This window comes from Cardiocondyla obscurior, linkage group LG22, assembly GCF_019399895.1.
Source record: "Cardiocondyla obscurior isolate alpha-2009 linkage group LG22, Cobs3.1, whole genome shotgun sequence".
NCBI lineage: Eukaryota > Metazoa > Arthropoda > Insecta > Hymenoptera > Formicidae > Cardiocondyla > Cardiocondyla obscurior.
Window position 1 is genome coordinate 3,669,363 of NC_091885.1, and position 22,272 is coordinate 3,691,634.

Here is a 22,272-nt window from a genome sequence, read left to right on the forward strand (position 1 = left end):
TAAATTTGTTTCTTTTTTTTTTTTAAACACTTTTGGCCTTTTAATGTCACAGCAAAGGAACGATTCCTCTTTAGAATTAAATTTTATTTCAATAAAATTTCTCGATACGTCATTTTTAATTATTGCAAAGCATAGAGAGCATACAAATTGGAGCAAAGTAAATAAAAAATTTTTTTATATCAAAGACCTGTGCAAAATGACTTCATCTTATTAATAAAGAACTTAAAGGCTCCTTGAACTTTCGTATTGTTTGAGTTCCAATTGCGCCGCGCGGACGATTGCGCACGTAAGTGTTTTATGGAGGACTGTTTGTGAAGTCCCGTAACAGGCCCGCCGTGTAAGCGATCGACAAACGACCAGCCGGCATCGCGGATATTAGCCCTCCTCGCTCCGCGATCGAAGTCAGTCAATTAGACAGCGACGCGCGCTCAAGGCGAGTAACGTCGCGAGTTTAAAGCGGGAGGACCATTGAACGGGTGGGAGAATTGTACGTATAAACCCAGGCTATTCATCGCTAAGCTAATCCGACAGATAATCCTCTTATTATCAGCTTATCAATTGTTAAGACTAATCGTGGCCGTAATGAGTGTTATCGTGCTGCATGCCGACTAGCTCTATACATATACAATTAATTGATATGCGTTGGAAACTGAGAGGGATTCGTTGGTCGGACCGTTACACTCGATACCGTCTAATTGGTTCGAAGCTCTTATTGTTGCCCGTAGCAAGAGCGACGATTGTTGCAACGTATAACGGTAATCTACAGCCCGCGAAATAAGTCACACGGCGAGCGAACGATTATCTCGAGGAAGAGCGGTGCAAAAGCCCATGCGTCACAATAAATTGCAATCTCGATTAGTCGAAAATTATTTACTTAGCGGGAGCTGCGCCACGCAACTTCTTTATTAACGAGGCGAACTCGCGGGGCGAAGTGGTATGCGCTGATGGAGATATCGCGGTATTCGCCTCCAATAGAGAGCTCGAGTAATTTCGGTGAACGCACTCGGAGAGATAGAGGAGAGCTATGCGTAAGCGGGAATTGAAAACAATTTGCAAGGGAACGGCGTGTAAACAGTATGTTAATACGAAGATATTGAGATCGTTTACTTTACGAGTAAAGCTACGAGAGCTCGAGTTCGGCATCCCTTGCGCGCGACATTTCGTATTTGCAGTATCTCGAATTACGTTATGTGTGTAAGCAGCGTGACATACTCCGTACAATGTACCTACGGGGTTTTGTCGGACGCCAAATTGTCCTTAGTAAATGTATGTATCGCTCTTTGTCAGCGGACCCTCCTACGAACAAACATTGAGATATACAGCAATTGGTATGATACGGCATGCAGGCGATTCTTTTTCATATATTTCGCTGCCCCGCGAGGGCGGTGCGCGGTGCCCGCGGTACAGGTAGAGATACATGCAAGATGTACGGGGGAGTCGAAAATTGTTTCGACGATTAACTCGTTTCGTATGCGGTCAAAAATAACACAAAGTTATTGGCAGTTCGTACGAGAAAATAAAAAAAAAAAAAAAAAAAGAGAGCGCGAGAGAGAGAGAGAGAAATAGTTAATTTTTAATAGAACGAAGCTACCGCGAAATGAAATGTTCGACTGAAATCGATATTGCATTTTATCAAATAAATTTCTTTCGACTTCAGACAATATTACGTCGTTCTTCGCTGCTTAAAAGAATGAAGGGAGGGTCGAAAAATAAAAAAAAATAAAATAATTCAACATCACTCGTAGAAGTTTCGCAGAGTCGAAACGCAATAAAATAAAGCGGGGCAAACTGCATCAAGTAGTCTAGACTGTATACATTGTGCATTCGGATCTAGAATAGTCTCGAAGTTCCGTTAGCTTGAAACTTGATAGAAAATACTAACTTGATATTATTGCTCGAGTCTTTTGGGATATTCCGCGTACGTATTTCGGGCCGCATTTGTTAATCCAACTTGCCTGCTGTAAACGAAGTCGACGTAATACACGTCAATATATTATCTCGATATATCAGCGAGCGGTATCGCTTCGCAATCTCGCGAAGTTTCTCTACGACGGGGATGCCCAAACCGACGCGATTTTAATCGAAAAGCAACGGGGGGAGGAGCGGCTGAGGATCGAATTTAAAAGTCAAAGATTAGACATAGGAACGCATGGAACGATTCGGCGTAGAATAGAAAAGAAAAGTACATTAGTCTGTCGTCCCTACCTTTGAATACGAAGTGCGTGGAGTGCATCTCGGGCGAGATCCGTACGTGGGTGGGTGCGTTACCTTTAACACGTGCCACGGAGCCTTAAACAAATTGCCTCGGCATTCCTTGGAAGCGGGTAGGAGGAGGGGGGAAAAAAAATGCGATCGCGTTCTTCGGGAGCGCACGCTCCCGTACCATAGCTGCGATTCACTAACCTTTAGACATCGATCTCCTGACCGACATCCCGGAAGTGAAACTCGGCGTACTGCATTATCGTGGGCGCGGACGGTATGCTGCGGGTGTCGCCGGGTCTCGCCTTCGACGTTTTGCTGCGACTTTTCGCGTCGCCCGCGTCCGCCGCGAACTGGGGCGCGTTATTGCCGCGGTTAGGCTGGTGCTCCCACGGGGGCTGCTGCTGCTGGCGCACCACCGAGTCCGGCTCGTGGTACTCGTTAGAGCACTCCGCGATGTCGTCTTCGTAGTAATGCGGGTACGAGATCTTGTACGTCGTTTCGGGCAGGCCCAGATCCGAGATCTGGTGGAAGCTGCTCTCGCAGCCGGGCGCCTCGGCGAAAGAGGCGTTGCCGCGACGCGAGGACACGTCTCTGTCCCTTTGCCGGTTCTGCTTCGGCGGCTTGCTCCGCTCGCTCGACGTTCGCTCGTGCTTCCGATACTTCCGATTGCGCTCGTTCCGACGATTCGTCGAGTGTCGGCGCGACGACGATTGCCTCGCGTCGTGATTGCCGTAATTCGGTTGCTGCTCCTCCTCGTTCCGATGCACCGCGGGCAAGTGATTGCCTAGGGTGGCGGCCTCGTGGTGCATCAGGGTGGACGGCCGGCTGTTGTTAGTGTGGACGAGGGAGGTCTGCAGGGGACTAACTATCGAGGAATGGTAGAGGCTGCGCGTTAGTGGCAGTGTTAGTTGATTCGAACTGTTGCTCGGTAAGGGGTAGCTGTACTGCTGCATCTCCTGCCGATGCTGCTGCTGGTAGTGTTCTTTGTAGTTGTATAGGCTGTCGGTCTGCAACAGGCACGGTTAGTAGTTGGAACCAGGCGATTCGGGGGGCTGCGAGTGGTTAACGCGACGCAGTGTGCACGAAAAAATCGGACGGCTGGAGACGTTACTTCTCGGTTTTTACATTACGCGATAAGGGCGGCGGGGGAGGGGTGGAGAAACATGCGTGTCATCGCGTTGCGTAAGAATTTCACGATGTAACTACACAGTCAGGGTAACGCGCTTGAAATCACACAGATTGGGGACTTTATCGAGTAGCGGCTTGGCACGAGAATTTTTTTTTTTTTCTTTTTTTTTGTTTTTTTTTTTTTACTTTAAAAATTTCGAGCTGCGAAGAACGTAATGGGAACGAATGAGATAAAATCGAACTTTTTTTTGCATTCACATTTTATTTTACAAATTCTTAGCACGACGCCGGTTTTAAGTATCGCACGCTCGAAAGATTCTCGTTGCTCCGTCTGTATTCGATACGGCATGCGGGACGTGCGGAAACTTATGCCGCAGGTCGTGAGATGCGAGACGTGGGAGAGTGAGCGTTGATTCATCGCGTCGCGATTTTTTTTTCTTTTTTTTCCGTTCCTTGCGAAGCGGATCCGCGGAGTAAACCTCGAAGTAACATCCCAGGCTGATCGGCGTTCGAAATAATAAAGAGCACGTGTTACTGGTTAAGCGTGTGTGACAGTGGAAACTTACTTGACGCGCGGCCAACATGCACAAGGGCGGTCGCTACATAGATGCCCGGATCCAGCTTAGCAGGGAAAATATGATTTCCGATTATAACTCGGCTTCCAGCAACGCTATCTCCTACTTGCTCGAGAAGCTGCTGTTTTATATCTATTACGGACACGTAAATCGTACTCATGCAGTAGGCGCGAGACGCTAAACGTTACTCGGTGCTTAAAAAAATAAGAGGGGGGAGATGGATTGACGCGATCGCTCGGCGGACGTTGTCACTTCGATCGCGCAATTTACGCGATCAGTTGCAAGCAGTTTGATTAAGAAAGTTACACGGGGAGGGTGGAGGGAGGTAATCACGTTTCTGACGTGAGAATCGGGCGAAGCGCCGATAACGCGGCGTTCGCAAACGTTCGTAAAGTCGCCGCGAGAGTTCACGGATGATCAGATTACAATCAGGCCGGTGTAATAAAGATTACGGTGATAAAGGGGGACAACTACGCAGGGAAAATACTTTCGCGGATTACGTATGTACAGCTTGGCTACGATTCGAATTGCGGCGAGCGATGTAAGAAATAATTAATAAAACGGTAGCGCATAAAAGCTAGAAGCTTTCGCAAACAAAACGAACAGCGGGATATTAATTGGAATTTTAAATAAAATTGTAAAAGTTGCTGAAATTACGGGAATGATTGTCGGCGCTGTTAAAATACCGAAAAGAGAAGTAAAAGAAAGAGAGATATTATTTTTTAAACTTTTCCCGGGAAACAAGTTAACGCGGAGTGATATCGTTTGAAGACTAAATTCACTATAGATAGATATTGCCTATGTGGCTATAACATTGCGTAATTGGACGTAGCCTGCCATTGAATTTTGTATTCTACTTATAATTAGTTCATGGCAATTATTATTAATTTTAACAATCCGTTTTGTTGCACTGCCCCGAATTTAATGTGTTTCTAATTAATTAGATATTAATACGCGATGTACTAACGACGACTTAGGTAATAAATATCGAAGGAAGCAACTTTTATATCAAGTTATATTATAACTGATGCAGGAAGTTAAATTAGAGGTCTAGCTAATTCACGTTACCGTGCGATGTCAATCAAATTGTGTGACATAAATGAAATCGAATTTAATATTTCTTGCAGCATCGCAGTTTGCGCCTCAAATTAAAATCAATTTACAGCCAATCTTTATTTATTTATTTGTATATATATATTTTTAAATTTTCTTAAACGTATTTTCCCGTTATTTTATATATTATTATATCCTCCCAAGTTCTGAAGTAACATCCTTATTCCGCGTCGCCATAAAAAGCATTGTGTCGCGACCGCAATTCAACATCACAGAAAACCCCGTGTATAAAGCAACTTCGATCAAAGCTGTTGGAAATATTGAATTCTACACATCTTCTTTCCAGACTTTCTACACATAACTTTCCGTTCAATTCTATCCGTTACACGTCACATTTCTTACCCGACGATAAATATTCGGGGCGCAGGGGGTTGTAACGTAGACGTGCGTGTTTAACAACGATCCGGAAGTGACGCGGAGTCGGATCAAAGAGGCGGCGATCGGTCTTAAATCTCCGCGCGACAAGTAACGGCAACGATCGCCGAGATTAGAATTAGGAAAGGGATAGGCGACGGTACGAACGAACGGCGAGGGGATCTTGGTTCGCGGCAACGTCCACGAGCGCCGTCGGATGCAGGGGGGTCGTTGTAAATTATTAATAGTCGACAAACCTTAAGCTTAGGCAACGAAGCGTTTTTCGGCGGAAAAACCGGGGGAGGGACGTTTTGGTAGGTGTGTTTGGACGGATCGGTTTTTTTCGACGTCCTCGGCGCTGGCACCGGCGGCGTCGGCGTCGGCGTCGGCGTCGTTGGCGACGGCGGTATCGGCGTCGACGGCGCCGAACGGCTGATCAGGCTGATCGACGCTGAGCCCTGGCTAAGGGTCAGGGATGGTGCGTCCTCCATCGACCGTACGATCGTCGCGATAGTCGCCGTGCTGTCGCTTCTATGCGGGCACGTCTTATAGATCGGTATCGCGTAAAGCTCGTACTTCCTGCGGATGTTCTCGTGCCGGCGGCAGAGCCGCAGCGAGTAGAACTGCTGCGAATGCTTCTGCTTGCGCCGCCGCGGCTTTAGGGTGTTGTACTTGAGCACCGGCGAGTTGCTCCTGGGCACGTTGTAGATGTTGTAGTGCGGTCCTAAGTGGCTCATGGTCGACTCGTACCCGGAACTGCCGTCGCATAGACTGACAGCGCGGCTGGGCGGCCGCGAGGAGCACGGCGAGGTCGTGACGGAATGCAACGTGCCATGCAAAGCCGAAACTCGGGCAAACTTAGGAGTAACCAACTAAAACAAAACGCAGCCAGCGGCCATTCGCATATATATACACACACACGGTCCCTTTAACTCCCCCCCGTCAGTTTGGTATGTTTTGCTTTGGATATGGTGTTAATTAACGTTCGATTATCGCGCATCGTCGGCACTGCCGGGTCCCCTTATCCCCGAGGGTAATAGCGTTTCGGCCATCGCGATAATTTAATTAGCTACGTTGAAGTCGGCCTCTCGTGCGCCAGATTGGCTGGAACGACGCTTAGCCGCCGTAGGATATAAGGAGGGCAATTTACGCCAATTTCTGAGCTGCTATTGGCATGCTCGACGAGTACCACTGATACAGTTACATCACTTCCTTGTTGCTGATTAAGAGGAAGTTATTCTAACGTTGTGCACTTGGTAACGACATTTCGACGGGGCCGGCGCGATTGTAACGGTATTACGCTTTTACCGTCATCGTCGATTACAACCGACAGACGTTACGTCATAAATATCGAAGGGAAATTTTTTAGAACGGCATTGTAGACACATCGATTGCTCCTTAAATAATCTCAGATTTCTGTCGCGCAGAAGATATTAGATTATATGATTTATTAGATTACCGATTGAGAATCGTATATTTATCTCCCACTGTCTTTATTTAATAACAATTTGAGAGCCAGGCTCTTCTCTCGCGGGAGGTTACTGCAAGTAGAAATTAAAAAATTTATACGTATCTTTGTTTATTAACAATTCCGAAGTCGAATATTTTCTCCCGCTTGGTAGTTACTATAATAGAAAATTAAAAATTATACGTACGCGTGCACGTGAGAATAGCGATATAAATGAATTTAATATTTATCGTTTCCGAGGGAAAATATATTTGTTTCCGGGTTCGGCAATAATTCCAAATTAAAATTTCACCGGATCGATAAATATTGACGCGCGGTTGAAATTTCACGAGTGTATCCGAAATAATGTTGTCGAATAATTACAATTAATTGAAATATGGCGTGGCGACGCAGTTGGAAAATGATGCCCGTACGTAGGACAATTCCTCGATTGGGCATCGCCCTTGATTATCGAGTGGTCCGTGCCAGCAACAGTGCTTATTGCCTCTCATTGAATTATACGTTGATTGATTCGGATTGCGCGCGGATTGTGAATACTAGCGAATTAGGTAAACCGATTCGGCTAATTTCGCTCGGGCGCGCCTGCCAAAATGAGCTTTGCGCTTCGTGAATGTTTGTGATATCAAACTGGAGAGATTTTCCGTCAAACAAAGTTAGTACAATCGAGAGTTACAGGATGGTCCATTAAACGGCAAAGTTCGAAGTTCGATTTAGGAATTTGCAGCGCGAGCAACGATTTTAGAAAGCCACGTGTAACTGTATCAGGGAACGATCGGCATTTATAAATAATTTTCTCGGAATTCGAGAATCGCGTCGCAGCACTTTGCTTACGGCTTATATCTCGTAATTAATTCGATTTGTCTAGCGGCGTGAAATTACTCGTTGTAATTTCAGCCGAACTTTTAACGAATCTAGATAAATTTCTTTGTTTTTTTTTTTACGCAATCCGTACAAAAGGCCGATTTAACGTTGCTAAATTATTTTCCCTGCTCAATGGATGTTTAACGAAATAAATTGAAATAAATTCACCGCGGACTTTTAAAAAACAGGTACCGAACGCGATGCGACGAAATGCACCAGGGTATATCTCATTACATTCTCGAGCGAAGAGTGCAAGTGGCGTTAACATTTATTTTTCATTTGAACGATGACAAACAATTTCGAACGTTAATTGACACAAAGCCGTAGATATCGGCTTTGAAAATAAAATCGCTCAAGTCAATCGTGGTACTTTTATCGTAAAATGCAAATTATTGATAACTTCGTCACCACAATTGGTCCTTTTAGATAACTTTAGTGCGAGCACGAACAAAAGTTAAAAAAAAAAAAAAAAAAAAAAAAGAAAACACGTACGGTGCATTTATTTCTGCCAAAGTAGCAATGCTTGTTACAATCGCACAGCACTGAATTACCTGTCCACGACGATGCCTTTCTTTTATTCTCCCCCGGCTATTGATTGGGCTATGAGACTTCCTATAGCTAAATGATTTGTCCGGGAGCTTTCGCAAAATAATATATGTAGGCAACGCAAAGAATTAATAGCATAGCCACTTACTTGCTAAGAATTAATACAATTTCGTTTACTTCTCATTGGCAAATTATCCCCGCAATTTTATCAAACTGTTAAATTATCGTTTTGCGATTATCTGTAAGACAATCGACAGAATGTTATTGCACAATTTACGGATATCGCACGAAATTACGTAAGAAGCAGTAAAAGAAAACGGCGGTCAGTGCGAGGTGCAAAATATTTCAATAATTAATAGAAACAAAAAAGACTCATACGTTAGACGAACAAAAAAAAAAAAAAAATTTTTTTTTAATCGGAAAAAGAAATCAACTCAATGCGTCAACGTAAAACATTTCAGAGAAGCGTGTGTATCTAATTTTTAATAAAAACATTCTGGTTTTGATCCGCAGTTATTTTGCTGCGTGCAGAATATATATATCGCTATAAAGTTTCACACGAATGAAACGCTTTGATAATATACTGAACGATTCAATGTTTCGGCATGCCATTTCAGCAACATCGGTTTCGTACGATTATTGCTAAAAGCGGTGCGATTACGAACCTCAAATTTGCAACTAGATTGACGAACGACGAGTGTTATGTATATTTATTACCGCGAGATAATGACGGCGAATTGTGTGTCAGTCGCCTGGCATTGATTATTTTTTATCCGTCTGCTAATTCGTCTCAATCGAAAACGCTGCGGGTTGAAATTTTGCGCGTGCATCAAACGTTGCGGATAAAATTTAAAAGGCCCTGAGAAATAAAAAAAATAGATATACATAAGCTTATAAAATATAATTACGTATTACAAGCATATTTTATATCGTTTCTCTCCCCCTTTTGTCGGGGTCATATCGATTCTGCATTTCCATCACGGTAAATCCGGGTACAAAGAATTTATAGTGTTCGTTCAGTCGGCTTGGTGCTACGGGAAGTAGAATATCCTTTTGTAGAATACCTGACGATTCAAGAGAACGATATATTTATGCGCTCAATGGGAACGCGATGCGCTGAGGTTGCTCGAGATGGTTCAAATTTGCATTGTAAGAGATCTGTACAACGTAATCGAGTACGTTTGTAAGGCAGAAGGAGCTTATGTGTTAGACAATAATAGATATAATATTAAGAGTATTTCGGTACATAAAAATATAGCGCTTTATAAAAAGCTTGCGTTCCACGCAATATCTATTATTTATTATTATTATTATTTTTTTTTTTATTATTGGACGGGCCAGAGGAATTAAAAATCCGCGGCTGCGTTTTAATTTACGAGACACTTTTCCGTATAATCGCACCGAGTGCATAATTTGCAAATAACTTATCTATTATCTCGGAAGATTTCACGGCACTTCTGGCACGGAAAAGCCTTAGTTCCGATTCCAATTATTCACACGCAAAGAAAAGGAAGTCAGTTGTGAAATGGTGAAATTAATTATTTAAACGTCTGCTCGGCGAATCAATTAACCGCGATAACGGGTCGGGGCGCGGCGGAGCGAACGAGAGCGCGCTCCTTCGAGAAGGGGGCGGCGGAAAGAGAGGGCGGGTAAGGGGATGACAGATGCGTTTGTGCGACGGCTCGATAAGGCGAATATCATGAGCGCGGAGGAGGCTGACTGTGACCTCTTAATTGCGAAATAATGCCCCGGGAAAGTCACCGAGAAGTAATAGCGCTTGCTGTTTAAAGGGTTGAAAGGGGTTTCGGTAGCGTAGTTCGGTAATAACTCTTATAACGTGAAGCACGAGTGATACCGAGTATGTGGGAGAGAGAGAGAAATGTAAGGCACTCCTAAGTGCCGTGGGTCTTCGAAGCGCTGAAGGGGATGCACGGTCGAAGGGTCGCGCTAATATCTACCCTCTTGGCCTTCCACCGCATTTCACTTGCTATCACCTCTCGAACGTATTTGATCAGAAAGGGATACCGTTAATCGACGAACTGTTCACGAAACTTGGCTAGACTAACTGGGAAATGCATCGAGTAGAGCATCGGTCCTCCGGAGGTCGAGCTCCTTTAATAGGGTTCTCTCGAATCGCTCCTCCGGCACGACTCCGAACGGAAGTCAAATATCGATGTACTCTCGATTTGAATTTTCTTCTCTCGCGGGTTAAATTTCAAGAATTACTTGGAATATCTTCGCTCCTAGCGTCTACGCGACGCGGATTGATCTTTCGTGACTTTCGCACATTCGCCGTCATTATTCTTATTATTATTATTAATCTTTTTTTTTTTTTTGCGACAGTCGCGGTGATACGCAGTTGCAAATCGAGTCTGACTCATGCATGGTTTGATAAAATGCCGTCTGTTTTTAATATTTATATCCTTTTATGAACTCGTACCAACCTTGTTAGGCGGAGCTTGGATCCCGTGGAAAGGTAAATTTTCGTAGAACGTCTTTGTCCCGGAGTCGGGTAGGACTTCCGACACGCTGTTCACGTGATTGTTATTCGCGGCTTGATTGGGATCTGCAATTGCAAAAAGAGATTGTTAGTAACGTTGCATTAATTTTCGCGAGGTAAATTGACGACGATGGTTAACCCCCGGCGATCCATAGAAACTGTTCCACTCAGCCACATTCCGACTTAATTTAATAAAACGATGAGCTTTTACTATGACAAAAAAAGAAATACATATACATATATATACATATATATATGTACGAAAGATTGAAAAGTGTAACGAGATAATCGTGAAACTCCAAACATATTGCAATTTCGAATTGGTTTCCACAACGTGGAACACGAGGCCAACGAAATCTGTTCGAAAGTAATTAGTCCAACGTCTGTATACATATATTCCAATCTCGAACGCATGAAATGCACATTTTACTTTCGAGACGCTCCGATTTATTTCCCTTCGTTTTCTTACGACGTATTATATAAAATAATTTTTACCCGTAATATCAGGGTCGGGAGGGAAGGAAAGGAACGTAACAGAGTAATAATATCGTATAACGTGTACGGTTGATCATTATCATAATCCATTCGGCAGCGGTATCCTCTTCAAAGGATTTTGACGTTGCGCACGGTAAGAGGATTTATATGGTTTTGATAATGTGAAAAAGATCGAGGGGAGGAAAAAAAAAAAATATCGCGATGAATGTTACAGAAGGTACCCGCGGAATTATAGCCGCGGTATAAATCAGAAAATCGATAACATCTGTGATTAATAGTTGTTGTGTGATAAGTGAAATTTATGTCGGCCGGATTTGCCGTGTGTGTTTTATGCGGAACTATGAATTCTTGCGTGCGGGCGTACGTTATCACCCATACGGCTAAATATTTCCCTCCATTGCGCTAACGATTGCGCCGTTCTGCGCGTACGGGTATTATCTCCGTTTGCCGCGTTACACTCTTTCGCGCGGCGATAAATATGTACTTCGCGCAGTGTACGGTCGTAAAGTGGCGGAATTTTTTTTTTTTCTTTCTTTTTTTTTTCAAAACGTAACCTGCCGAAGGGAAAGAGGATGGGTTTTCCGGGAAAGGTTTTAATTTTCAGGTACATGTATGCGAGCAAACGAAGTCGCGGGTCATGCGGTCCGCGCGTATAAAAATTCCTTTCATACGTACCTGCACCGGGTTTTTTTCGCTTACGAGACATATTGCCGCGATTCGGCTCGCAGGACGGTTCCACGGTGTGCAATATCCGCTGCCGGGGCACAATTCTCTTGTAAGTCACAGCTACAGAACATACAATTAACAAGAAGCGATATCACGAACACATAAAGCCACCCTCTCATGCGACAAGTTTAAGCGAATGTGAATTACACTGACGAATACATTTAAGAATAAATGGAATGAATGTTTTACGTCGGGTCCTAAGAGGTCCTCTCGTAAAATCGCGGACGAAAATAATATCAAGCGCGACTTAAATGTGCGCCGATGTTTTTCTTTTTCTTTTTTATTTTTTTTTATATTTTTTTAAGCTGAGGTTTACTTCGTATTTAAAAAGTAACGTTGGAACATGAAGTAGGAAGTGTACGAATACTTTTTGCGTTAATGGAAAGTACATGAGAATATTTTTGTGTTAAATGTAGAACGAAAGGTTTTAGTTTTTTGAAGCTTTCGCGCTTACTGGCTTCAACGGAATTCTGAAAGCCTTTATTTTTATATACACATATATATATGGAAATATTTAATGAGTATTTTCTAATTAAAATTTCTTTATTATGTTCGCGTACTTGATAGCAGAATAAATTAAATTTTAACACGCGTCCTCTGCTAAATACTCTATTTTCGAATATAATAAATATTCTCGACTTTTAATTTGTGACCTAAGCGAATAATAAAATTCTTAAGTATAAGTGTCGCTTAAAGTAGAGTTTAACTAAGGTTGAGTATTTCCCGGGATGGTGAAGCTCCCGCCGGAATCACCGTGGAAAAGTTGGAATTAATTACATGCCACATACGCAACTGTATGCTTAATGAGGCTTCAAAGTCGCCCCGCGACGTGTGTAGAAAACACGCACCATGTACTTTCCAGCAACGCTGCGATGTTTTCATTAACTGAAACGTTAACGTTAACGTTCGCGTAAAAGGGCGTAAAAAAAAAAATTGTAGGGGAAAAGTTGCAAATAATTATCAAACGTCAAGGTTCTATTATTACGTAACGACAGTCGGGGGAGAGAGAAAAAAAAAAGAAATTAAAAAAAATAAAGAAAAAAAAAAGAGATGCAGGAAGTAACGCGAAACGAGGTTCGACTAAGACACGGTAAACATTATATTGAAGTAGCATCGGTTATATGTAACAAAAAGATAACTTATTTGCGGCGATAATAAACCGAAAAGAAACCGCGGTAACTTTTCTCCGAGTCTGGCGCAATAAGACGCGCTTATCCGACTTACTGTGCTAGGAAAATCCGGCGTCTCGCAGAGCGCGAATACGGGCTAGGAGTACATTCGGCTGACTCTCGATGCGCTCGTTCGTCCAATTCATTTAGGTATACGCAAATATTTGCGTCGGTTAGCGCGAGACCGAAACGTTTACGCCACCGCGAACCGTTTAGGCGTCGCGTAACTTTTTACGATTATATATAAAATCGGAATCCCAGCGGCTTTCAAGCGCGGGGGTTTGAAAGAAGTGACGGCGAAACACCGTCAAGCTTCCTCGCGTGCAAGGGGGAAGTAAAGTCGCGAATACAAACGGTTCCAGTCGTCGAGAAACCGGCAACTCGGCAAAGTCGTGAGTAAACAGTCCGTCTCCTTTCCCGTTTAGCTCTTACCTGTCTTTTCCCTGGATATACCGGGCAGGGTGGCCTGCTCTTTGAGCTGTACGCCAAACATGGCTTTTATCTTGTTAGCCCGCGCGAGCATACCGTCTTCGCTCAGACTGATCATGCTGGTCGTCCTCTGCGCGGCCGCCTGGTCTTTCCTACCGCGGCGGAAAACCGTCCGCGCCGGGTTACGGGCAATCGACGACAGCGACGTCTCGTCGAGGAACCTTTGCCTGAGCGGTTCGTCGTTATGTTTGCCCACCAGCTCGTTACGCAGATTAGCCTCGTTCGCGCGAACGCTCAGGCCGGATCGCAGGCTGTGAGCTCGATTGATGTGCACCAGCACGCCCGGCTTCAAGGGCCACCTTGGCGCCGGGGTTGGCTGCGCCGGGGTTTGCACAGAGTGCGAGGACACCGTCGGACTGGGCGGCCCACCGTCTGGACTGTATAACGATTCAGGTCATATAGGATAATTGAGCCGGGGCGAGCTCAAATGGGAGGGACGGCAGTGAGTTCTCAGTGATAAAATTAGAGGGAAGATAGATATCCATTATAGGCGACCTTATAATGATAAATGAGACGTCCGTTATAACCGTTGACCTGGGGGAGGGTTTTAAAGTGGGTGCGATGCGTACAATTGAGCGCGCGAGAAAGAGAGAATTTATCATGCATCGCGCGTCGATATGAATAAATTGTGCAGGCGAGTGTTGAAAATTTTTTTACGTACTTCTTCTATTGGAAACTAATCTCTTTTATGCAAGTTTTATTCAAGTTTCTTTTTTTTTTAATTATTTTATTATTATTATTATTTTTTTTTCACTGTTAGAAATTCTGAGTGATTCATAGCCAAATCTTTCGAGCATTACATCTACTAGGTTTATCGTCGGAAAATCATTGCATTGTCCCGTTTACTCAAGTGTCTCAATTATCCTCCACTTGACCCGAGAGTTGTCGAGTGAAGCTGACTGCACGGACGGCGGAGACGAGAGATTAAATAAGCGAGGGAGCGGATAGAAAGATAAATCAGTTGCCGAGCGGTCAGGCGTATTGCATTTGGCAAGATAATGAATAATGCTCTTTTAACAATTTTTTTGAAACAAGCAAACCGGTCCGGTATACCGAACAAAATGCTATAAAGTTGTGATAAACGAGCATCTCTTTTTTTTTTTTCTCCCCTCTTTTTTTTGTGTCAAAATAATCCATCTGCGAAATAAAAATTCTCGTCGAGCGTCTCGGTGATGTTTTATTTTTAAGAAAAACAGCGCCCCGCGTTTTTTGCATTCAGCTATCATACGTCCCGAATTGCATTATCTAAATGGGAGAACATCGTGCGGCACACGTCGTGTCTCCGGCGGGATCAGAGGACCTAAAGACGGAAATAAATCTCGCCGCGAGAGAAATCCCCGCTGTAGTTCCGCAAAGGCGGTTTGTCTTTCGTTTCCATTTCGTAAGATAAAGAAATTCTGATAAAGCGTAAGTTTGATCGATATCGAATCCCGCGAATAAATTCATCCGCGGGTGAAACAAAGCCGCCGGGCGATTAAACGAAAGTTCGTCCCCGGGCGAATCTTGAGGGATAGAAGTGGACCCGCGAGCTTTAATAGATCGTACTCTTTATTTCATTATACGCCTCCCCCTAAACTTGGCCTAATGAATATAATTAATGCAACTAAGCAAAGCTAATTACGCTAATTGTAAGAAGCGCGTCGTAACAATTACGCGCACTTTAACCCGATTATAAATCACCTCGAATAAGTTGGGATGATCTTCGCAGTTAATCTCCGCGGGAATAATTTCAAGAATGCCGTTGAAAAAAAAAAGAAAAAAAAAAAAAATTACTTTGACGTTTAGGCTCGTTAAGCTCGGCGGAGGAGCGCGAGCAGCGATATTGAAAATGACACCGCTGGCCGGGGGAGAAAGTTATCGGGAATATTTCGCGAAATTATATATAATTAGTACCACGAGCAATCCCCGCGCGGCAGTACGTCGTAAAAATCGAAGCGGCTTTTAAAGTCGAACTCGAATTGCCGTTTGAATTGTACGGCGAGCTTTATCGCACGAAATTTCGTGAGCCACGCGGAACGAAGTTCTCTGGGGGAATGGCGGAAAAATGTCGAGAATACGAGTCGGAAAAGCGTCGTCGAGTATCGCCGTCAAGCGCGCGTAAGGTATAAAAGATTGCATCGCGAGGAGCTTGCGATTGCTCCGGCACGATTCGTCGTCGTACAGCGTTTTCCATTCGGTATATTTCCACCGGCATTGACGTAGCCCCCCCACGGTTTACGAAGTTCTTCCGGTAGATGAACTTAAAGAAAATCCTTTTCACCCATCATTTCGAACAATGTCGATCTTCGCCACCATCCTTTCCTCCGCCTTTTTAGTTCTCCCGTTTCTTTTATTTTTCCTGTCGCTTTGTCTCCTATCTTTTTTTTTTTTCCTTTCTTTTTTTAAATGTATTTTTCTCCTTTTGCGCCTCTTACATTTTTCCCGTCCTCTTTTCTGCTTTATTATTTTTTTTTTCTTCTTCTTTTTTAATATCTTTCTTTTTATTTCCGTCATCTGTATCTCGTTTCATTACTCTTCGCTTTTTCCTTCGAAATCTTTGGTTACGCCCTTGCTTTTTTTTCCCCCCCTTTTTGTTTTGAAGATTTCTCAGCATTTAAGTTTTATTTATCGTACCAACTCGTTTAAAGCTTGTCGTTAGGAATAAGCCGTGTTACGTCTCTCGAAATCCGATCGAACTTCTCTCGGCGCTTAACTCTCGGCGCGTGCGATAATTATCGATGCGCGCGGCGCGTGCACGTGCTCGCTCGCAGGTACTAATTTAATGAACCCCGTATCAGGTAAATCGGCACGGCACAAAGGGGGAGTCTTTAGAGCCTATCTGGAAATAAAATAATTTGTCGAATGCGAGGGACGTGCGGCGGCGACGTGCTTTCCGAGATTCCGCGCACGTGTATCAAATGCACTGATACGAGAGTGCGGCTGCAATCCATCAAAAAGGACTTATCGCGATGTCATACGCGGGCATATTTCTTGTTCGATTTATCACAGGGGCAGTGACAAATGAATGCCGCGGGAAGAAGTTACGGCGCGCGATTGCGAAATTGCGCGCTTCCAGAGATCGGGCTGATACCCGACGAAGGCAAGCATACGCACGTTAAACCGTGAAATCGAGCTAATTTAGAAAATGGAACAATTATCGCCCGCTCGTTATGCGAAATAGAGTTACGCGCTCGGCGGTTTAATGTTTGCTTCGTTTACGCAACCGTGTAATTCAGCACGTGTTACAAGCCGGGCTATATATATAAATCTGGCACAGTCAATTTAGAGATATTTTCCAAAATTACATTTTCTTTTCCGATAAAAAAAAAAAAAAAAAAGCGCGGAAGGATCGATCCTTTTCTTTTTGACAAGCGTCTTATCGTCAATCTATTCGCTCATAATCACGATCACGTTTTAATCAAACTTTGCTCGAATTTTGTGATTCAATATTTTTTTTTCTTTTTTTCCTTCCTTTCTTTTTTTCCAATTTTAATATCGATTGACCATTTTTCATTACACTAATACTTGCTGCCGGAGAAAATCTATTCCGCTCCAGCGTTCTGTCTCGCCCTTGTGCAATTTCGATTTACCGTGAACAGATTTCTCTCCTACGTCCTTAAATGCCGCGCAGGAGTGAGTGCATCGTTCTACGTCCCGCTTAGAAACCCAGGGAAACAATTTGCAGTCCCTTTTGTCACGGCATTTCTCCGTCGCGTGAAGTACGCGATTGTTGAATAATGCCGTAATCAATATTTCAACAATAAAACATCACCGACGTGTCGCACGCTCGCGGGCCGATCACGGCGGCAGAATAAACACGTGTATTTTTTTTTCACGAACCGAAACATTTTCTACGGCGCGTTATTTTTTTAAAATCACGCCAGCATCGTCTGGTTGGGCGTAAGACCGGCAGGCATTACGTGTTTATTGAACACGCAACCGGAGGGGAAAAGGGAGGCTCCCCGTTATGCATTTGTTATGAACTGTTTCTTGCAAACTTCCGCGGAAATGCAACAATATTTCGAAGTAGAACCAACATCGATAAGAGAAAAGACTAAATTAAATGTAAACTCGGCGCGCAGCTCGTAGACTTGCGCGATAAGGTGCGCTGCCGTATCACCATGTGCATCGGAAAGGTTGCGGCGTGCGATAGGAGATAGAGAGAAAAAGGAGGAAAGAAAAGAGGGAGATATGGCAAAAATGCGGATGCATTCTTTCTAAAAATATCGCAGCAAAGAGGCCTCAAGCGTCGGCGTTTAAAAATATTTTCCAAGCGCTCCTTTGTAGTAACGTAACTCGTAACATTGCAAGAAGGTTACAGCGCAATTTTCCAAACAATAAAAGGTTATACTCCTAGAATAATAATCTATAGATAGGTTGAAAAATAAGATAATTTTAATCGCGATAAATGCTCGCGGGGAAAACTTTTTGCGCGGTCGAACTTTAATTACGCTTTTTCCCTCGCGCACGTTATGAATTACAACGACTTGATCGTTCTTGTCATTTTTTTTAATTCTTCTTTTTTCTCCTTTTCAATATCGTTTAATATTACTGAATATATTTATTTAAACGCCTCGGCTGATGGCATTCGAGATCGGCAGGCTCGGTAAGCGTTCATCTTGATCCGTGCAACCCCTCACCTACCTTGTATTTCCCCGGCAACATCGCGTGGTCATTACAAGCGGTATTAACAATTACAAGCTCTCTTTGCTGAATTATGCAAGAAGTTACATCCCGCGCCGCGGTAACTGCGCCACGGTGAAAGAGGCAACCCCCGTGTAGAACACCCCGTTCGTTCTCTCGCGAACAACTAAACTACCTACCTTGCTCGTACCAAGTTGACAGTGCGCTATTGTAAGCCGGAAGTAGCCGTTAAATAATGCAATGGGATATGTATTCAGGTGTGCTGAGAGAGAATCGCTTCCACCGAGATTTCAGATCGTGGGTGGAAGGGGGAAGGGGGGGAGGGGGAGAGAGACAAACTTGCATGCTTGCAGCGTACACCGGGGCCGCCAATGGGACCCGGTTGTTCCACGGGCAAATCCTCCCTTTATGCTTTCCATTGATCACCGCGAGCTATTTAACGCGCGAGATATTAGCGTTATTAGTTAATGCGAAAAGTTGATGTATGACACAAAAGGGGTAACATCGTAGTAAAGCCGATAATCAAAATGATAAAGCAAATGAGATATCGAATGGTGATTACATTCCCAACGAGTGCACGACTCTACGTGTGTGTCGGAACGGATCGTGCTCGCGATCGTGATTATCGAATTATTTCTGCAAACACTTTGTTAATCCGCAAACCGCATATTTAATCTAATTAATTTAAATGGCACGACTGTTTTTATTAATCGGTACCTGAATGAAGTTTACTCGAGGGTCATTAATTGCATGCATCCGCGTGAAAAAAATCTTTGGCGACGTGCTATAGCGACGATGCACAAGATCGTATGTAATTCTTACATTTTGTGCATCTTCTAATTATATTCTCTACATAATGCAAGTAAAAAGTATTAGTTGTTAATTTTTCTAAAGCGTATTTACTGAGGAAATTTATTTTAAAAGTTGTTGGAAGATTTTTCTTTTCTTTTCTTTTTTTTTTTTTTTTTTTGTTCAGTTACGATTAAATGTATCTAATTATTTTGAAGAATATGCAGAAATAATAATTAACAAATTATCTATATACACGGGCAATGTACAAATACATATAACAAAGCATGCATCCTACTTTAATTACGGGAAGCTTTGTGTTATATAAATTAAAAAACGCAATTAATCTTTAGCGGGTTAATAGAACTTCTTTTTTTTTTCCCTCGTATGTATAAACGAGAGAATCTAATAAGCTGAATGATAGTGAATTAGAAAACTGGCTTTAACTAAAAAGAACATAAAAAACGCAGTGTGCTGCGGTTTGTACTTACTGTTCGCGTTCCTCCAGATGGACCACCCGAGTACTGTCTGTGTTTTGTTTAGCAAGTCCAAATTAAAAAGTAGAGCAGAAACGAATCAGTTTCGTGTTAGTGAAAACTACTGAGCGAACACATGCTAGGCTGCTATGACGTTACGACGATTATCTTACGACCCATTCGAGTAGAAATTAATCCTATGCGTTATCTAATAAGACTAGTTAGTCAAAAAAAAAAAAACTGTTCAACGCTGAGCCCAGAAATTTAACGTTTAAAACGTCTAATAATAAAATATACTCGACAATTATTTCTGCCTAATAACGAGCTGGAAAGTTTAAGATTTCGATGTTTTTCGTCGCGTACTAGTCTATCGGGCATATTGACCTTTGTTAAAGTGCTCTCGATCGCCGAGTTTGTTGAGTCAGCCGAGTTTCGCAACCCTCCCCCGCCCCCTCCACCCACGCGGCCCGCGCCACGTGCACCTTGCCGCGCGCGCGGTAGCTGCCGGCAGGTGTACACGTGATCGGAGTCGTCCGCGGTGGTGGGGCATGCGCGACGGAGTGAGACGGGCCCACCGCTGGCTTCCGGCACTCGGCAGTCGAGCACGTGTTGGTTAAGGTTAGAATACGTAGTAGCCTAATACGCAAGGAGAGCATTGACCTCTAGCGTCTCCAGCTTCGTTACCACGGCTAATATCGAACTGTTCGCTTGCTAAGGAATGTATCTAATCTGCGCGATCGAATTATTAACTGCAAATTCAGCCGAATAGCTGGATGAACTTCCACTCGGGTAATTTGTGACGATATATGTATAATTATTTTCAGCGAGTTTTCGAAAAATCCGTCTGATCTTGTTCTTGTTCTGTCTTTGTTTAGGTGGATACACGGATTGGCCAACGTGCGTTCGTCGTCGATATTGAAGAATATACGAACCCGTGGACCGGTTCGTCGGGTTTGTTTCGGGAGTGCCGATTAAATAATGGGCAAGTTAATTTGTCGAATAGTTTTCCTGAACAGGACTGCCGAATAATACTGCGCGAAAGTTATTTTAATTAATAAATTAGCCCACGCGCGATTATAGCTTATTCGCGATCTTCACAAGTGTCTAGTGCGCGGAAGGATGGCTTCACGTCCCATCTGAGTGGAGGAGCAGGCCTCGGATAGGCATCCTGCTTCGGCGGAGCAACCCCAGGGTAAGCATCGCTTTTCCATTACATAAAATTAATACCGTTGCTCTTTGTACAATAAAACTTTTTATTTTTAATTGTTTGATCAATTGAAATTACTTAGAAACGCGTAAAATATTTTTTTTCTCAAATACTAAATATTTTCAGCACGTCTACAATTTAAATTTTATTTTTCTTTGTTACAGATCGTCGTAGCTGTGTCGTCAACTCCGCTGCACAGTACCAGTCGGTGAGTCCCATACCTTTTTTTTCTTTTTTTCTAACATGAAAACCTCGGGTGGGCAAATAATTCCGAATACGGGAAAAGTATTTGAAAAAAAGAATCGCGTTATCGGTACTTCGCCTAATTCGGTACGTGCGATTAATTAAAATAATTGCGGAAAAGTTAGAGAAATGAGGTAAAAAAGAAAAACTCCGGCAATTAATTAGTACCGCGGATGCGAACGTACTTTTTGCCTCAATTATTATGGCACAATCGACTCGAACTAAAACTGTGTTGAGGAAAAAAAAAATAAAAGAGCAGAGTAGATTTCATTGTACTTTATAACTCTTTCTGTTGTTAATTATATTGCACTTGTTATAAATTTAATCCGCGAAATAATATTTAGTGAAAATATTATTACGTCTCTTGACAAGCTGAAACTTGGCGTGTATATTGATCGTCGTCGTCAGTTTTTATTCTCCTTTGTTCCCCCGTTAATATTTAAAATTATTGATAACGAGTCTGTCCTACATCGGAGATGTGACACTAATCTGTGTTAAATGAGTATCAACGTCATAGCAGAGTAGCATGTATTTCGTCTTAATTCTTCATATATGTTTCCATCTAAATGGAATTATTTTTTTTAACTACTTTATACGAAAATGTCAAATAGTGAGCATGCTTTTATTCTACTTAGCATAAACTATAAGATAATATAATACTGATTACACAATGTGTAATATATCTACACATTGATTTGCGCGAACGGAATTAACAAAACTTTATTTAAAAAAAAAAAATTTCTCCGAGCAATACACTTGCTTCTTTTTATTAACAAATAATTATTACATGAATAAATCAAATTAATGACTTGTATCACGTGATAAAAAAAACTTTGAAACTTCCTAACGAATCAAGCCTAAAAGCTTTACGACATTTAATTAATTAAATTCTCAAAAAATAATATAAATATATATATATATATAAAGTGAATGTAAAACTTTGAAAGCTCAAAAAGAGAATTGGTGTGTTAACTACAGAGGTAAAATACTTTTTACATTAACAAAGACAATGCCAAATAAACTAGGAACGTGAACACAGAAATTACAGTACGTTTTACTGGAATGAAATCGTCAGGGCGCACGAAAGAAACATTATTGTTTCCGCGCGATATTATCGTCTGCGTTCGATCGTAGTAATTATGGATTTAGAATATAATAAGTATGCTTTGAGGCACAGACGTATCGATCGCGTTTAGGTGCTATTTTAAATATATGTATATACAGATGAAACATATAAATATATATTTCAGTCATATTAGACCGTTTTATCATAAAATATTAAATCGGTGCTGTTAGGTTGGATTTCCT

At 42.6% G+C, this 22,272-nt stretch overlaps 1 protein-coding gene and 1 long non-coding RNA gene across 13 annotated transcripts in view; one reads left to right on the forward strand and one right to left on the reverse strand.

The window, feature by feature from the left end:
• Positions 1 to 22,272, forward strand: part of LOC139111033 (uncharacterized) — a 56,952-nt gene that overhangs the window by 8,592 nt on the left and 26,088 nt on the right. For 4 of the 6 annotated variants that reach the window (XR_011547136.1, XR_011547134.1, XR_011547135.1 and 1 more), the window contains one exon: positions 20,390 to 20,929. This is a non-coding gene — a long non-coding RNA (uncharacterized lncRNA). Of the gene's footprint in view, positions 1 to 20,085; positions 20,304 to 20,389; positions 20,930 to 22,272 lie in introns of those variants that run through there. The other 2 variants (XR_011547138.1, XR_011547139.1) reach the window with 2 other exon arrangements.
• Nrm (neuromusculin) overlaps positions 1 to 22,272 on the reverse strand; it is a 122,043-nt gene that overhangs the window by 246 nt on the left and 99,525 nt on the right. For 2 of the 7 annotated variants that reach the window (XM_070671054.1, XM_070671056.1), the window contains 6 exons: positions 19,530 to 19,566; positions 13,570 to 14,003; positions 11,918 to 12,028; positions 10,692 to 10,813; positions 5,630 to 6,244; positions 2,404 to 3,209 (listed from right to left, as the gene is read on the reverse strand). In XM_070671054.1, coding sequence (XP_070527155.1) covers positions 2,406 to 3,209; positions 5,630 to 6,244; positions 10,692 to 10,813; positions 11,918 to 12,028; positions 13,570 to 14,003; positions 19,530 to 19,566 — 2,123 coding nt within the window. In that variant the 3' untranslated portion in view covers positions 2,404 to 2,405. Of the gene's footprint in view, positions 1 to 6; positions 1,297 to 2,403; positions 3,210 to 3,896; positions 3,952 to 5,629; positions 6,245 to 10,691; positions 10,814 to 11,917; positions 12,029 to 13,569; positions 14,004 to 19,529; positions 19,567 to 22,272 lie in introns of those variants that run through there. The other 5 variants (XM_070671055.1, XM_070671058.1, XM_070671059.1 and 2 more) reach the window with 5 other exon arrangements.